Source organism: Arachis stenosperma, chromosome 9 (genome assembly GCF_014773155.1).
Source record: "Arachis stenosperma cultivar V10309 chromosome 9, arast.V10309.gnm1.PFL2, whole genome shotgun sequence".
In the NCBI taxonomy this organism is placed as follows: domain Eukaryota; kingdom Viridiplantae; phylum Streptophyta; class Magnoliopsida; order Fabales; family Fabaceae; genus Arachis; species Arachis stenosperma.
Genome location: NC_080385.1, coordinates 836,948 through 854,910, shown reverse-complemented (window position 1 = coordinate 854,910; position 17,963 = coordinate 836,948). Strand labels below are relative to the sequence as shown.

The 17,963-nt window shown below is 29.7% G+C and overlaps 2 protein-coding genes across 4 annotated transcripts; one reads left to right on the top strand and one right to left on the bottom strand.

Annotated features, from left to right (window-relative positions):
• Positions 1-5,016: 5,016 nt before the first annotated feature.
• LOC130947716 (protein RAE1) lies at positions 5,017-9,772 on the bottom strand. The gene is made up of 11 exons (XM_057876420.1): positions 9,541-9,772; positions 9,320-9,406; positions 8,918-8,995; positions 8,598-8,791; positions 8,176-8,317; positions 7,054-7,134; positions 6,445-6,573; positions 6,267-6,344; positions 5,779-5,850; positions 5,574-5,654; positions 5,017-5,316 (listed from the first exon to the last, which is right to left on the bottom strand). The coding sequence occupies exons 1-11, from the start codon at positions 9,586-9,588 to the stop codon at positions 5,266-5,268; spliced, it is 1,041 nt and encodes a 346-aa protein (XP_057732403.1). The 5' UTR covers positions 9,589-9,772; the 3' UTR covers positions 5,017-5,265.
• A 3,840-nt stretch (positions 9,773-13,612) lies between these two features.
• Positions 13,613-17,329, top strand: LOC130951847 (uncharacterized). Of its 3 annotated transcripts, XM_057880590.1 has the most exons (11): positions 13,613-13,691; positions 13,790-13,956; positions 14,968-15,049; positions 15,469-15,543; positions 15,642-15,678; positions 15,881-15,964; positions 16,097-16,157; positions 16,258-16,364; positions 16,505-16,570; positions 16,754-16,894; positions 16,988-17,329. In XM_057880590.1, exons 2-10 carry the CDS (start codon positions 13,881-13,883, stop codon positions 16,847-16,849), a joined length of 684 nt encoding a protein of 227 aa, XP_057736573.1. In that variant the 5' UTR covers positions 13,613-13,691; positions 13,790-13,880; the 3' UTR covers positions 16,850-16,894; positions 16,988-17,329. The 3 variants fall into 3 exon arrangements, with proteins under 3 accessions (XP_057736573.1, XP_057736572.1, XP_057736571.1); XM_057880589.1 differs by lacking the exon at positions 13,613-13,691 and having other exon boundaries at positions 13,698-13,956; positions 16,991-17,329; XM_057880588.1 differs by lacking the exon at positions 13,613-13,691 and having other exon boundaries at positions 13,698-13,956.
• The last annotated feature ends 634 nt before the right edge of the window (positions 17,330-17,963 follow it).

Genomic DNA, 17,963 nt, shown 5'->3' with positions numbered 1-17,963 from the left:
ATCATTTAGGGTTTATTGTTGCCCTTTAACATAGATAGTTTTTTTATTAATACAAAGAAAAAAGATAACTTAATAAATCAATCTATATTTAATCATGTTATATTTAAATTATATTAATCATACCCTTAATTATTGTTTGAAAATATTAAAACATACATATATATATCAGTGCAACTAGAGAGTTATTTATGTTCAAATTACTAATAAAAAAATAGCATAAAAATTAGAGCAAATGAGATTTATTTATTTATAAATTTTAAAGACTTTATTGTGAATTTCCCATTGGCCAGCCTATAGCCTTTCACTGATCACTCCTTTGATCTTCTATATTATTTCTATTCTCTCAATTATGATTATTGAAAAATAGTATAATTACTATATGCTCTTTTTTTTTAATGATTATAAAAAAATAATAATTAGGGTACCGTGTGCATTTGTATTATGAGATTGATCAAACATCCAAAAATATATGCAGTGAGTACACGGGCTTGTCAATACTAATAATAATGCTAATAATCACATTATTCTAGAGACTAGTGAAAATATTGTTTATTTGCAGTAATTAGCCACTACAAAGGAAGTAGGAAATAGCAGTGGTTATTGAAGTGATTTGCGGCGGTTTTAAGCCGCCACGAAACCGGGAAATAGCAACAAATTTTAATTTTATACACTATCAGTCAATGTGAATCTATGGATAATTTTACCGAAGTTAGGATAAATATTATAACAATAGATATTTATTTATCATCATTAAATATTTTTGAGCTTCTGTTATTATATGATAATTAATATGAAAGACTTTTATATTGTGATGATAGAATAATGTCTCCATTTCTTTTTTATCTAATATCTAACAATAACATATGTATTTATACATTACATAAATTTTGATAATTAGCGACCATTTTAGAGTCAGATAGCGACGGTTTTTAACTTTTGCAAAACAAATAGTGATAATTAATTTAATAATTAATTTTAGTGTATAATGACTGATTTTATTTCTCTCTTTTTTCACATGATAATATCATTAGTGTTATAAGTAGAAACACATTATATGATCCATTTTTGGCCGATATAAAATGAACATGCACATATAATTTTGTTTTAGGGGTAATAAAATATAATCATGCATTATTATGATTAACTAACCAATATATAACAACCGAAGAATTGTACATAATTATAATAATTGTAAGATTAAACTGAATAATTTTAAGAGAAGTGTCTCCACATATAAGTCATTTTGGTTTATAAGTTATATAAGTTGGGCCAAACTCAACAAAAAAGACGCTCACCCATACGAGCGTGTCAACATGCGTGCTGCTCAATGATTTTTATAGCGCGCTTTGCGTTCCTCTTCCTCCTCCTCCTCCTCTTCCTTTTTCTCCTTTTTCTTTGCGTTTCTCCTTTTTCTTCACGTGTTTTATTTTCATCGTCGTTTTTCTATTATTGTTGTTGTTACTGCATTTTTTTCCTCATTTCCTTTCTATTAATTTTGCAACATTATATTTTTTGTTTTTTAATTTGTTTGATTTTTTCCTTCTAAAAAGAATTATGAGAATATGGAATAAAAAGATGAAGAAGAAGAAACAACAGAATATGAGAAGGAGGAAGAAGAAGAGTTTTGAATTATGCAGAACTTATCAGAATAAAAATACACCCAAATATCTTTATATTACACCTAAATTTGCTGCAAATACAGAAAAATATTTTCTCTAATGCTACATTTTTTTTCTGAATTGAACCACACCTAAGCTACTTGAAGAAAAAAAACGTGCAGTAACGATATGAAACGTGTAAATATAAATAACTTGTAAAGACTTGTATAGGAAAAATGCTTGTATGTAGATCAGAGAATAATTCTAATTTTAAATCATGCACTCCTTCACACAAAAAAGGAGACTTTAAATAATTTTCTCCTTATTTTTTTAGGCAAACTAATCAAATCTTATGTTTAACCAATTAATTATCTTTTCTGATTTAACAAAAAATCTAAAATATTGATCGGTTGTTTTAGAGAAAAAAAAAAAAAAAAAAACGGTATCATAATGTCTCAGCTAAATTTGAGATATCGCAAATAGCAATTGTAGTCATATGCCTTTGCTTAAAAAATGGCATCATAAAAATAATTAAATTAAAAGCTTTTATGTAAATATATGAAGGATTGGATGCAATGGAAATTCATTATAATTAATGAAAATGCACTTTCAACAGGACGCAATTTTAATGTCATCTCTCATCAAAGAATAAATACGAGTGTTCTTTTGGGAAATTTTTTTTAAGAAACTAAAAGTGATCATCTATAAACATTTGTTATGTGTAAACAATATTTTTTTTTGTATGGATTTAGAATTATCTCATTTTACGAGTAAATCACTTTATGAACTTTCTTTTATTTATTTATATTTTTTTTAAAAAGCAGTCTCATATATGATAGCCTTGGGGTAAAACGAAAATGAAAAGAAAAAATTATTTCCTTAGAATTAAACAGTCTAACACTAAAATATTCATAACAATTTTCTTTTGGTACGTAAAAGTTTATGATTAGAGAATGTTACCAATTAAAATGACCGTCATTTTGATATTATAAACAAAACTCACGACCTTATAAGATAAGAAATCGATCATTAGTTTGTTTTCGTGAGTTATTGTAATCTTTAAATTTTAATTGATATTAACTACCTTAGTTTATTATTATTATTTTTTTTTTGGGGTGGTTGTAATTTCGATGGAAATAAAGTGAATTGAGCGACCAAGGCGAAAAGGTAAAGATTACGCGTGCTTTTAGAATGATATAGAAATCCGAAGCAATCATATTTTTTAATGAACAAGAAACTTTGTTATGGCCTCTTATGTTCCTTTCTTCAACACTACTCAATCTAACATCACTACACTTACATTATATAGTGAAAAGTGCAAAACATTTTGATTATCTTCCATCCATGCACCCATTAGAAGAAATTCATGTACAAACTATACTACTACTTCTAGTCACTCATATTCCATGCATTTTCATTGTGTACTTTTATTTTTAGTATTTTTTATTTTTAAAATTTTATGTAAAAAAAGATTAAAATAAAAAATTACATTTTATTATTTTTACTTTTTTTTTATAAAATCTTAAAAATAAAAAATACTAAAAAAACAAAAACATAAATCAAATGTTTTGTTTATCTAATTTTTCAAATAAAAAATATTATTCGTACACTAAAATCAGCCACTAAAATAAGCTATTTATATAAATACATGTGTGGTTTAATTTATTTTTAATGTGTATTTATATTCTACCATATATTTTATATTAATAGGTGATTTTAGTGTCCGCGTAGCATAATCATTTTTAAATAATATAAATTACTTCATTAGTTTAAGAATGTTCTAATGCACTTTTTCCAGTTATAATCATATTCATGAATTGTATTATACTTGATTATGTATTAAGATTTGATAACTTTTTAAGATTAAATTTGTCTAAATACTTTAAATTATCCTAAAGTCAATCATTTATTAGCTTTGTGCGCTTTAGTCAAAAGTAAGATATACTTGTGGATGGGGAGACTAAAAGGATAAATGATGTTATCTGAATGAAACCTTATTAGAACATGTTTGAGACTTCAACAAGAGTTTAAGTTGTCAAATTAGAAGTTATTAATTTAGCTTTTTAGTTTAACTACTCTTTATGTAACATATAACTATCAACAAATTCTATATCATATTATGCTACACAATTGTTCCAGTTCCACCACTCATTTAGTTTCTATTTCTTTAACATCCAATTTTTTTTCCAACTCCTTGGAATGCCCTCTATCAATCTCTCTTCCTCCCCTTACTTTTTCAAGTTTTTCTTTTTATTTATTTATTTAAAGATATACAGACGTTGAAAGAAATACCCAAAAAAAACTAGGGGTGAGCACGGATAGCGGGTACCCGATTACCTGTTCGAACCCGAACCGAACCAATTAAATTGGTTCTGAAATCAACGGATAATCGATGACTTTTGTTAGTGATTGGTTCGGGTATCGATTTTTGAGGGTACGGAACCCAAACCAACCCGCGAATCCGATCATATATTAATTAAATAAAAAAATATATATGACTTTTCCATTAGACAATGATTATTCATTATTAATGTTTGGATTCTAATGAGTTTAGTTTTAATGTATTTGGTATTTAATAAGTTTGGATTATTTCTATTGATACTACATGTTTATTGTACTTGTTGAATTTTTAAGATAAAAATTTGTTTTTTTTTATGAATTTCAAAGTCATCGGGTATCCAATTACTCGAATCGAACCAATCCATTCTTAATCAGTTTGATTTGGTTCGAGTACATGTACAAAAAAACGTAAATCCAAACCAAACCGAACCAATTACATTTTGATCGGTTTGGTTCTAATTTTACCATAAACCCAAACTAAATCGACCCGTGCTCACCCCTAAAAAAAAACCATACAGAAGTAATTAAAGAAGATTTATGTATAAATCATCTTACTATAAATATAATACATAATAAAATACAATAACATTGTTTGATTCATATAATGGATCCCACCCAATGAAATAAGACTTAATGAAATAAGATTTTGTTGTTGTTGTACGTATAGCATTTGTCTGTGTCTTTTGTGAATTCGTGTTTTAGAGGGAAAGGGAGGGAGAGTCAGGTCTTGAAATGTTACCTTTTAAACCTTTACACTCTAAATTCTAACTCGCAAATGTTATAAGCATTTTTTTTCCCTGTTCAGGATGTTCATATAACAGTAATCCTCTATTTATTTTTTTAACACGGCTTCAAAGGTTGTTATGCAGTGTTATTTTTTTCCCTCTTCACACTAAGCTATTTGTTTTTGGTCAGACAAGACACATAACTATGCTAGACCACTGTTTTATTCTAATGGTAACAACTGACTCTAGAGTTACCACAAACAGGTGATTTTCTCTTTTCAAGAACAAGAATATTTTCTCTCCCCAAACAAAAATTGCACACCTTTAGTTATGAATGAAAGAAGAATCCATCAGATCCATCCAAAAATTTCAAAAAGATATCAGAACCAATCTGTACATGTGATTAAAGGGAATCAACCTAACCTCAAATCAATATATCAGTACATTGGCAGACTAGAAAAGACTGGCAACCCTAAAAAGAAAATCTTATATCAAGCAATATTAGCAGATTTCGCCAAAACATCAAATGACTGATTCTGTTGAATCGCGTATCAAATCTCTGTAATGAATTCTCCAAAACTCTGACCCTTTTAACAGATCCCTCACTTTCTACCTGTTGCTCCAGTTCTTGGCTTGCTTTTAACCTCAGATTCCTGCTCACAAGACGTAACTGCTAAGTGCTAATCTCTACTTAGAACATAAAAAAAGAGAAAGGAAACAATACAAGAATAACATAGGAAGTTCTGTGCATCATGGAATTATAAATTCATAGTTAACAACGGAATGAAGAGGCATCTAAATGAAGCACCCCGAATTTGTTTAATTTTTTACTTCTTAGATAAGTTGTTATAATATGTTCTTCAGAAGATTATTTAACAATCTACTAACTTGTGTATATGCATGAGTGTACCTGTGGTATGTGCAGGAAGATGTAGTTCTTGGCTGTGGTTGGATTGTGATTTTCTGCACCCTTGCTCCAATCATAACAGACCTACAGAATGAAACACGTTTCAGAATCAAATTAAATATCGTATCTTGAACAAACCAATCGCAACTTGAATTCTGCGGGAAGTTGAAAAAAAAAAAATATGGTTTGTGAAAACAATGAGACATACCGCATAAGCGAATAAGGATCCGTCATTGTTGAATGTACTGCAAGGTATGGGTTGGCTACACCTTTGCATGGCCTGCAAAACATATTCATGTGTTATAAGTCAAATGATTGTAACATCAAATACTTCATGAAAAACATTAAGCTGCATAGAAAATAATGCATGATCAATATATAGATAACGGCTCTAAAATCCAGAAAATTAAAAACCAAATCTGAAAGGGATTCGCCCTTCACTTTGCCTATATGGAAAAACAGGAAAATTAGAGAGCATGTGCCTCCCACTCAGGATAACCAAATGAGAAAAGAAACTAAGCCAAATGATGGTGATATCATGGCTACCAGATGAACTTATGCCATACATACAAATGGAACCTACTAGCACAAAAACTATTATTTTACAACACAAATGTGAAAGTGTGTTTGGAAATTCCAATGATCAATTTCATAAAACGACAAGTGGAAGGGAGAATTTCAGAGAAATATTAGAACCTTGAGTCTCTGCTTACTGTCCTTATCCCAGAAATTAAAAGCACCATCAGATCCAGCAGTTGCAAAAGTGTGGTGTACCTGAATGCAAATGTCAAATAAGATATGACACTACAGAATATTAGATCAACTACCTTTCAGAATGAACTTCAACTAAGTTTGATATTATATGGTGTGTTACCGGATGGAAATTTAGAGAGTTGACAGAATATATCTCATTATTCTCTCGGTGGCATTTGAAAGTAAAGTTCTTGTTTTGTTGTGCATCGTCTAGGTGTTGTACTCCAACTCTTCCCTCTATTGAGCCAACCTACAAAGAGAATAATCAATGCTTAACAGTGTTAATTTAAAGTAATGCTTTAGTCTTTCAGTGAATATATATACATGAAGATTTTATCAATGGTGAGAATAACATCACCAAGAGAACAACGGTGATGATGGAGGAGAAAACAATTAAAACTGAAAGATTTCCGACCATGCATGCATAGAGCAACTAAACAAGTATGGCAAAGGAAAATAAGGAATAGAATTATTCAATTTGCAGCTTCTACAAGTTATATCTCGTTAAATAAGGCCTCAGGAGTGTCATCCCAGAGATGTTAGTTCAAAATCCTTTTAGCATAAACCAACTATAGCATCATCAAACTATGGAGGCTCTTCACAGCATCACATTAATCATAGCAGGAATGATATCAAATAAAATAAAAGGACAAGACGACTTCTGTCAGTGTAACTGAATGTAAGAATGCAACACATCTTGTCTGATCTGGAAAAGCATGCAAATACATACCAAATAGCCTTGTTGATCTGGAAAAGCAGCAACACATCTTGTCTGATACTTCAAGGGTGAAACCACTCTTTTGTACTCAGTCTGTTAGGATTTCAATACAGATAAGAATAAAAACATCGAATAATAGACATTTATTGAAATCAGCTATTCTTCAAATATTAATATGAAATCAGTGCTTCATAAATTGTTCCTTGTAAACCAATAAAACAGACCATGTGACTAGTTTGAAATCAAACAAAAAATGCTCTTGGCTGGTTTGGCCATGTGTGTAGACCTATAGGAATCTTAATAAAAGAGTATATAAGATAGGTGGTAATCCAACCGAGGTGGAGTGAACCAAGAAAAATAATAGACAAAATTACAAGTGAAGATGTAAATCTGAATAGTAAATAGTTTGCTTAGTTTTCTATAGCCATGGTTTATGCCACTACACAATAGCATCCATGTAACTGACCCTATCTAATAGAGAAAAGATCAAGCTTTTGCATACAATAACGTAATAGTTCAGTTGTTAGATTGCACCTTTTCTTTCAGATTCTCTACAATATGTTCAAAGTGGCATGTATTTCCTCCTATTTGTAGGGCAATGGGCACCTCAAGAGATAGGATGTGACCCCCATTATGTAGATAATGAAATTTTATTTATCAAAGTAAGAAAAAGAAAAACATAGTTTTATAGACATTTAGAGTACTAAATTAAGTTTAGCATATTGCATTCAGGTATTGATCAATTGTAATGAGCTTGTATTTATTTACTTACTTACCTATACCAACTTATTTATTTATTTTAGGGTTTTCCTAGAAGACAATTCTACTGAGAAAGTTTGGATGATCAGCCTCAAGTCCTGTGAAGTGCACAATGCCCTTTAATAGTTTGCTATCCAAGTTATGATATTTTATAAGAACATAACCGTTCTCATAACACTTGTATATTTAACATTATCTCACAAAATTATACACTAGCATCCATGTTACTCAGATTGAATACTCATTATAGAATTTATAGTTGAATTTCAACTTCCTAAGTATAAAAATCAAAATTTACAATAGGCACCAATCTATTGCTTACTGTGTTACAAGCAACAAAGATACTTTCAAAACAAGTAACAGAATAAACACCACCTGAGGATTCTGCAAGTTGAAGACAATCAGATTTCTATCTGCAGTTCCTACAATCATCAGTGGATGTTTCACTGACATTGCATAACAGCGATCAGGGAGTTGTTGAGTATGCACTGGATTTGACTGCCTAGTATCCCAATACCTATAAATAAAAAAGTAAAAACATAATTCATAAAATAATTTCTGAAGTAGCTATAACTTCAATACAAACCACAACAATGCTACCATGTAAAGGTGTTGGAAAACAAAAATAAAGAAAATTATAGAATGCATCTTTCTGACCAAAACTATAATGAACCAGAACAATAGTAAGGGTATTAGCAATTTGAATTCAATTTTTTGTCCTGCAAAGTTGAAGCTGTCAACAAAATAAACTAAGTCTCATTAAACTAAAAATGAAGAAAAGGAGTCAAAAAGCATACTTTAGGGTCTTATCCCAGCTCCCAGTGGCTAAGAGATTCATCTCCGGTATCCACGCAATCTCTTTAATGGGGGCATCGTGCATGGCAACAGTCATTGGTTGTCCACCGGACAAAAGCGGCCACATCTTGACTTGCTTGTCGCAGCCTCCGGAGAAAACCGTTGTTCCATCATCCTTCCAAGTGGAGCACAAAACCTTAAACAATAAAAGAGAACATTAATTACAATGCCATTTCAGTCCAAAAGAAATTTCCAGTAATACTACTAATAATAATAATTTCTTTTTCTTTTTTTTTTAATAAAATGAGCTGAAATTCATTACTGGTTGGTCATGAGATATTGAAGCCTTGGGTGTGCTGTTGATAACAGTTCCATTCCTTGCAATCTCCCAACATCGAACCTACGATATTGACAAAAGAAATTCACCCAAAAAAAAAAAACATTTGTCTATCAAACAATTAAACACAACATAAGAGCTTTTTCTTCACACAAATTTGAAGAGCTGGTTTAATTTCAGAAGTATTTTTTGTCACCTCTTCTTTCTAATACTAATTACAAAAAGCATCATATCACTTTCAGTTTTAGAAGTTAATGGTAAAAGCCAGAAACACCAAAAAGATAACATTGTGACAAATTTTCTTTTGTGAACTAACATTAAAAAATAGAAATAACACAAAACATTAACAAAAAAAAATATGCCCTAATATCCAAGTCAAACTGAAACCTGGTTATCCCATGAAGTAGCGACAAGAAAATTGGCCTTGGGACTGAAACAAAGGCTGGAAATTGAATCACCAGGTGGCTGGGTTACCTAAAAAAAGTTGCAACCACAAATTAACAACCAAAATAATAATAATAACAATAATAAAAGACCGTAATTATGATAATAGTGCGAAAGAATAAGAAAGTGCTGAAGCAGAAATTGGAGAATGTAGAATGCAATACCTCGTAGGATTTGTTAGGATTTGTATTGGCGGAACCGAAAGTGGACATTTTGAAGAAAAACAAAGACAGAATCTACCGAAAGAAAGAGAAAGAAGAGTTTGTTTTGGAGGGTTTTGTATTTTGATTTTTGAACTAAGGAAGGAACTGAAACAAGGTTTTAATCTCAAGTCTGAAGGAGGAGAAGAGAGGGTCAATTTCGAAAAAACGCTAACTTGAGGGGCTTCCTGTTGATTTTACCTTCTCCGATGACTATATAATAAATATCTTACCTGAACGGTGCAGTGGTGCGCCCAAATAATTACACAATTTTTTAATGTGAGAAAATGCAAATAAATAAGTTGTTAGATTAGATATTTAGTTTAAGAATTTAATTTTTGTGAATTAAAAATAAAAAATCTAATGAAGTTGGTGTGAAAGACATTTTTTTATTGAAGATATGATTTAAATATGTTATTTAAACTAGCAATATATAAAGGTTAAGAATAAGAGGCTTGCTACACATACAAGTCTTTTTGACTTACAAGTTTTACAAGTTGCTACACATTAGAGTTTTTTAATGCGTTATTTAATTTCCAAAGCGCTACACTCACCGTGAATTATGAACGACTCCTCTTCATCTTCCTCCTCCTCTTCTTCTTCTTCTTCACTCACCGTGAATTATGAACAACTCATCTTCATCTTCCTTTTCCTCTTCCTCTTCCTCTTCTTCTTCTTCTTCTTCTTCTTCACTCACCGTGGATTATGAACAACTCATCTTCCTCTTCCTCTTCCTCTTCCTCTTCCTCTTCTTCTCCTTCTTCTTCTTCTTCCTCCTCCTCCATGTATTTCTTCGTTATTCTCTTTGCCTTTTCATTAGTTGTTTTATTTGCGTTTATTACTGGTATTCATGCTTCGTTTTTTTTCGATTTTCATGGTTTCTGAAATCAAGCTTTGAAATCGTTTTGAAGATAATGAAACTTCAGAAATGCACCCAAACGATTACAGAAATACACCCAAACGATTATAGAAAATACACCCAAACGATATTTCTTCGTTATTCTCTTTGCCTTTTCATTAGTTGTTTTACTTGCATTTATTACTGGTATTCTTGCTTCTTTTTTTTCGATTTTCATGGTTTCTGAAATCAAACTTTGAAATCGTTTTGAAAATAATAGAACTTCAGAAATACACCCAAACGATTATAGAAAATACACCCAAACGATATTTCTTCGTTATTCTCTTTGCCTTTTCATTAGTTGTTTTACTCGTTTATTACTGGTATTCTTACTTCTTTTTCTTCGATTTTCATGGTTTCTGAAATCAAGCTTTGAAATCGTTTTGAAAATAATGAAACTTCAGAAATACACCCAAACGATTACAGAAAATACACCCAAACGATTATAGAAAATACACCCAAAGGACACTTTATGCATAATTCAGAACTCTTTCTCTTTCTCCTCCTCATATTCTGCTGCTTCTTCTTCTTCAAAAATGATTTCAGAGCTTGATATCAAAAAATAATGGAAATCAAGAATAACGAAAAAAGAAAACAAAGAGAAAAGCACGTAAATGAAGAAGGAGAAAGAGAAGGCAAAAAACGAAAGAAAAGAAGAAGAAGAAGAGGAGGAAGAGGAAGAAGAATGTGCAACAAGAAGAAGAAGACGGTGCAGTGAAATTGTGCAGTAACGGTTGAAGAAGGAGAAAGAGAAAGTAAGAAACGAAAGAAAAAAAGAAGAAGAGGAAGAGGAAGAAGAACGTGCGTTCAAGCGCGTTAATATAATAACTTGTAAAGACTTGTATAAAAAAAATGCTTGTATACGGAGAATTTCTCTAAGAATAATTTTATACTTATATTTTAGATATTTAGCTTTTAAATTTTAGATTTAGATAATTTAATTTCATGCAAAATTATATATTTTTTGGGACCTAATTTTTTTTAGCTTCTTTTTTAGGAAATTGAATTGATCTAATCCGATTTATTTGACGACTTGCTAATTTAAATTGTACTAATTTGATATACATGTAAATAGCTAAATTAATTAGTAACTAATTTATATTTAGGATAATTGCATAATTTTGATCATCATTCATTTTATTAACGTGAATTATTTGTATTTTAATTATTAATTAAATTAAATATTATATCAATATAGTTAGTAATTATATATTGTATAATTATTTGTTATTTTTTATTCTAAAAAATTTTAAATTTTAACTCTTATACTATTTTAGAAGACTATATTTTATATTAATTTTTTAACATTAAAAGTCTCGATAATAATTTTTTAAATGCTGATGAGTCAAATGATAATTTTTAATGAATTTTTAGAATTTATTTAATGTTCTGTTTTACATTCATAAGTTTATAAAAATATAGGTTTTCTAGAATTTAAACTAAAACATAAAAGTTAGATTTCTATTCTTATTCATTTTGATTTTTTAAATATTTTATTTGAAACCAAATGAGAGTATTTTCTTATTAATATTTATGTTTTAAAGTTAATATAGAATAAATAAACAATTATCTTGATTCGATTTAAATTAAAAAACCGTAAATCGATTTACATAGAATTACTTTAAGACATACATGTAAACTAATTCACTTTAGGATATTAGTGTAATATTGATCCAAATTTAATATGTTTGTCTAATTACCCTTAAAATACTATATTAATTAAATTATTATTTAATTTGTGATTTTTTTTTACCAAATATAGGAGATTCGAATCCGCAACATCTTAATTAAGTATACGGAGACTATGTCATTTGAGCTATATAACTCATTGGCTTTAATTTGTGAAATTAAGTATAGAACTTATTGTTTTGATGACGTTACTTCTAAATTAAATAGTTAAACTTAGATTTTTCAGAGCATACAATCATCAAAGCATAAATTTTATACTTAATTTCACAAATTACATATTGTATAAATATAGTTGGTCATTATATATTGTATAACTATTTGTTATTTTTTATTCTGAAAAAAATTCAAGTTTTAACTCTTATGTTACTTTGGAGAGCTATAATTTATATTAATTTTTTCAACATCAAAAATTCTGATAGTGATTTTTTAGTGAATTTTTAAAAATTATTTAATATTCTGTTTACATTCATAAGTTTATAAAAATGTAGATTTCTGAAATTTCAACTAAAATACAAAAGTTGGATTTCTATTCTTATTCATTTTAATATTTTTGATATTTTATTTGAATTCAAATGGAGAATTTTTTTTATTGACAGAAATATCAATAATACGTATCAGTCAACTAGTTTCGATTTATATGTATATGTTGCAGAAGTAATAAATAAAATAAATTAAATTCGATTTACTATTGATATAGCATATATAATAACTTAATCAAGTTAATTCGATTTACTATTAATATAACATGTATAATAAGTCGAATTCGATTTAATTTATATAAAAGTTAAATCAAACATGCATGTAACCTATTTTATTTTAAGACATTTGTGTAATATTAATCCTAATTTTTTTTGGTGACTATATTAATCCCAATTTAATTTGTTTGTGTGATTTACTCTTAAATTTATCCTTCTATTTAAATATTATTTTCAAAATGCTAAGAATTAAATTAAATATTAAAGACAGAATTAATTATTTTTTAAAACACTAAAAATAAATTTAAATCAAACTAAACATCAAAGATAATTTTAAAAATGAAAAAAAAATATCAACAACAAAATATACTTTGTCCATATAACATTTATAATTTTTTTTTTCTACATTGAAATTTAAGGGAGGAAAAAACAAAGGAAAAGTTTAGGAGATTAGCAACTTTATTAAATTCTAGTCGGTATGTAACCAGTAAAAAAAGAGTGAGTAATCCCACACTATTAGATAAAATCTTACACCATTAAAAATATCATTGATAACTATTTAATGACTACAAATTATAAAAAATTGCTAGCCTCTAACACTCCTAGAAAACAAAACTAAAACCTAAGCCTAAATATTTAAGGTTTGTAGTAGCATGAGCGAAGAAGCATGCAAAGTCAAAAGACTCAAAGTCAAAGAAACAAAAAAGAAAACAGCACTTTAAAATTAAATGAGGTAAATTCTCATTCACACTTAGTTGTAAATTTGTAATCATCCACGTCATTTTCTGAATACAAGAACAACAACAACAAAGATAGAAGAAGGAAAAAAAATCGTATTTTTATTAACCTAATTTCCTCTTCTCTATATATCCATCTATCAAAATTTCTCTTTTCCCTTCCAATTTTCCAATTTGGCGCCTTTCTGATTCAGCTTCAGGTGCTTTCGTGAAGCGACGAAGATTCTTCTCTCGCTTGCTCACTTCACTCGCCGATTCGAATCGATTTGGAATTGAAAATTGAAGATGCGACGCTCTGCATCTAAGAAAACGGGTCAATCCAATTCAATCAATTCCTCTGCTGCTGATCTATTCCGTTCAGGTATTTTTTGTGTTTTTGTAATTTTCCATAATTTGTTGTTACAATTTTGCTGCGTTGAGCTGCTGTTATGCTTGTTCTTCAATTGAATATTTATTTAATGACTAAATTAAGGGCTTATCTTTTTTTTAAAGGTATTACAGGTCATGTTAAAGTTGATTTTTTTTTTCGTTTTGTTAAATTTTTCAGGGAAATATTTTATTTTCATACATAAATTTACTTTTTGAATTCTGTTGTGTTTTGATATTGTGGATTGATAAGGAGAGAAACTAAGTGGCATAGGAAAGAAGTTGGATCCTGAGAGAGGAACGAACTCTCAAATATATATAAAAGAAAAAAGTTTGATGTAGTTAATTAGTAGTAATGGATCAAACTATGGTATGGACAACTCAAGCTTGAACAAAAGCATATTTGTTTGGTCGAAAAAATGGGGCGCCAAACAATTATCAAATTGCTTGTCCTAAAAGTCTAAGTTCTTGCTCTTAACTTGAAGGATAGCTACTAGCTAGTTATTTTGAAGAGGAAAGTTAGTTTGTACACGTTGCTGCATTAATCATATCCTCTAAATGAGAGATTTCGTGCAAGTTTATGACTCGGCTGAGTGTATAACTCGAAGCAGTCAAGTACAATTGAAATATTGCGATTGAAGTTGGATGTACCTTGCTTCTCACTATTATTCTGATGATGTGGACTCTTCGATATTATTGTAAGAAAATCATAGCAAAGGAAAGTTCTTTTATGAATCCATTTGCCATTGGGGAAAGCTAATATATTTGCGGCATCCACCCGAGCATGTCAAAAGCTAAGCATGTTGCGTCTACTTGGATTGGTTTTATATGGTAGATAGGAATTGCATGCCTATAGACTTGCTTATATGTGTTTTGAACTATATATGTTTAGCATTACCTGTTTCTTCCGGTGTGTGCGTGCCTTTAATAGAATCATATTTATACCATTCGACAAATAGCAAATAATGTGTTGCTATATATGTCCTAATATGAGTAAAATTTTCAGCCTCGAGTAAAGCGAGCTCAAAGGAATTGGAAAGAATTGATAGTCTATTTTATACATATGCCAATGGATCTGGGGTGATTGAGTAAGTATGCTTCATCCACAGATTTTATTTTCTGCAACTCAATATGTATGAACCAAATTATATTATGATGTCGAATTCTTAATCCAATTTTCAAGACTCGGATGTGGACATATGGGTTATTTTAGTTCCCAATCATCAGTGGCTACTGAATTATGTAAATTAACTTTTCTAGTTCAATTAATGTATCAACTACAGCTTAGGAGTCAACCTCTTGGGAAACATAGGATGACACGATACTTACTATTTAAAACATCAAAGATGAATCTAAATAAGATGCAAAAAGAAATTAAAATTAAAATATCATACAAAGAAGAGTTATGTATGTTTGAAAGTTGACAGATGGAGATTCATTGTTTAATAAGTAGCTTTTTTCATGCAAATACTAGGTAAATTAGTTTACTTATTTACTTTGGATACAGCCCAGAAGGAATTGAAACCCTCTGTGCTGATATGGAGGTGGATCATACTGATGTGAGGATCTTGATGCTGGCATGGTAAGCTACAGTGCTAGCCTTAATTAATCTTCTATGCTGTATTATTCCTATATCTTTATTTTAAATTGTTTGGAGATGATGAGGACTAAATGCAACAGGAAAATGAAAGCTGACGAGCAAGGATATTTTACTTTGGTAAGAGACAATTTTCATATGCCTATTACAAATTTCAATGTTAGAACTTCTTTTGAAATTATTTCATCTCAACAATACAGAAACTTATAGAAAATAAAAGGCACGGGCATAGGGAATTACTTAAGTCTCTTTTATGTTTGGTGCACAATCATGTAGTTTTGATACTATCTTTCCTTCCCATCCATATACTGAATATTTGCAGGATGAGTGGAGGAGAGGCTTAAAAGCACTAAGGGCTGATACAGTAAGTAAATTGAAGAAAGCACTTCCAGACTTGGAAAAAGAGGTATAATTTGTTAGGTGATACTCTTTTATAATTCATATTCATAGAGAAATTAGTTAGTCTAAAGTGCTACTTATTCATGTTTGGAATTTTGTGCAAGTTACTAACTTGTTTATTTTGATGACAAATGTAAAGGTTAGGAGGCCGTCAAATTTTGCAGATTTCTATTCTTATGCTTTCCAATATTGTTTAACAGGTATACTCATGCAATTTTCTTTTTAAAAGAAAATGTTTACCCTTTTCTCCTTTGTTCATGTAATGTATGTACTATATCTAATTCCCCTAACCATTTACAGAGGAGAAACAGAAAAGCATTGATATAGAGAGCATCTGTCAATTACTTACACTTGTTTTGAGTTCAACATTTCCAACCCAAGTCAACTTATTTGTGGAATATTTGAAGGTGAGTAATCGATTTTACATTTTTGTTTATTCATACCTGTTTTTATCATCTGTGGGATACTTGAAGTTGAGTAGTGGATTTTACAATATTCTTTTAGTTCTTGTTAATTCTTACGTATGTGTTTTTATCATTTATGGCAGACTCAAGATGATTACAAGGTCATAAACATGGATCAATGGATGGGATTTTTCCGGTTTTGCAATGAGGTAGGAACTTTTTTCTGCCATGTCTTGATGTTATTATAATAATTATCCCTTCAGCCATTTCGCAGAATCACATATGAAGAATATGTATTTGTTGTAGCTCCATTGGCTTCTTAACCATTTGCATTTCGGTACTTCATGTTGAATTTCTTGACTTGCTATTTTAATCTTTTCATTTATTCGCAGATAAGTTTCCCAGCGCTCGATAACTACGATCCAGAACTTGCATGGCCATTGATCCTCGACAATTTCGTTGAGTGGCTGCGAGAAAACCAAAAGTGATCTTAGATTTTCAGCCACCTGATTCTCTGTGAAGCAGAATCATTGGTATGCATTTCAACCCTTTCTTCATTCCTCATAATATCTTTTGGTTTCATGAAGCTTTTGTTTCTGACTTATACTAATTTGATTTGTTGGCAGCAGCACTTGTTCAAGTAAAAGCAGAACTTTTGGAAAACTACCAAATCAGATAGAGATGCTTTGTGGTTGTGGCTTGTTTTTATCCTTAACAAGCTCTTGTTCTTTCTGATGATGGCCCAAGTTTCTAAAAAGGGCATATATATTAAACATGAACCATTATTGCATTATCCTTTACATTTTTGCTATTTTGTGATATATAGATGCAGTTGAGGGTTAGATACAAGCTTGCACTTTGTGATTATTCCCACAATCCAACATCATCACCATCGTCTCTTCCTATTCATATAATTCACATTAATAGCTTTTGTTAAATTGAATTGAGTTGAGTGAGACTGGTATTTATATTGTCATAGTTATACACAATGAAAGTCATATTTGATCCCAAGTTCTTGCAATCTCGTTCTATTTTATCCAAAAATGTGTCCAATATTAGTATTCATCATTTTATTAAAGTTGGTTTTTTTTTTTAAAAAAAAAGTTATATCCCTATTTTCATTTTCATTCACGAAGGCAACCTATTAATTAGAAGTATGCGCTATTCATTTAATAATATCAAGTATTGAGAGATTACTTTAACTAGAAAATTTTAAAGTTTTTCTTTATTAAATACACAATAATTGCATTAAAAACTCTTAACAAGACCATAAAATATTTGAGTTAGTAATTTTATGTGTGTGTGTGTGCTTAGGTAGGGTAAAACCATGTTTTAGAATTTTTCAAAAAAGAAACCAAACATGTGATAAATTATTGCACTTTTTTTTCAATCCAATTGGCCACTCATTCAGCATAAGGACACTTATCATTTCCAAGAAATTTCCAATGTATTAGTTGGAACCACAGACATTACCGTAGTACTAGAGATTGTTGAACACGGTTCATAATTGAGATGTGATTATGTGAATGATGTTAAGGTGTTAAGATTTAATTACTACACAAGTACGTGTAATTTCACAGCGTTTTTAGTTAGATTTTTTTT

Coding starts and splice junctions, on each gene's coding strand:
- LOC130951847 (XM_057880590.1), top strand. CDS start 13,881: ATGCGACGCTCTGCATCTAAGAAAACGGGTCAATCCAATTCAATCAAT. Junction 15,050..15,468: donor AATGGATCTGGGGTGATTGA/GTAAGTATGCTT, acceptor CTTTGGATACAG/CCCAGAAGGAATTGAAACCC. Junction 15,679..15,880: donor AGCAAGGATATTTTACTTTG/GTAAGAGACAAT, acceptor GAATATTTGCAG/GATGAGTGGAGGAGAGGCTT.
- LOC130947716 (XM_057876420.1), bottom strand. CDS start 9,588: ATGTCCACTTTCGGTTCCGCCAATACAAATCCTAACAAATCCTACGAG. Junction 8,996..9,319: donor CTACTTCATGGGATAACCAG/GTTTCAGTTTGA, acceptor TCAATATCGTAG/GTTCGATGTTGGGAGATTGC. Junction 5,851..6,266: donor ACAGTAAGCAGAGACTCAAG/GTTCTAATATTT, acceptor TATGTTTTGCAG/GCCATGCAAAGGTGTAGCCA.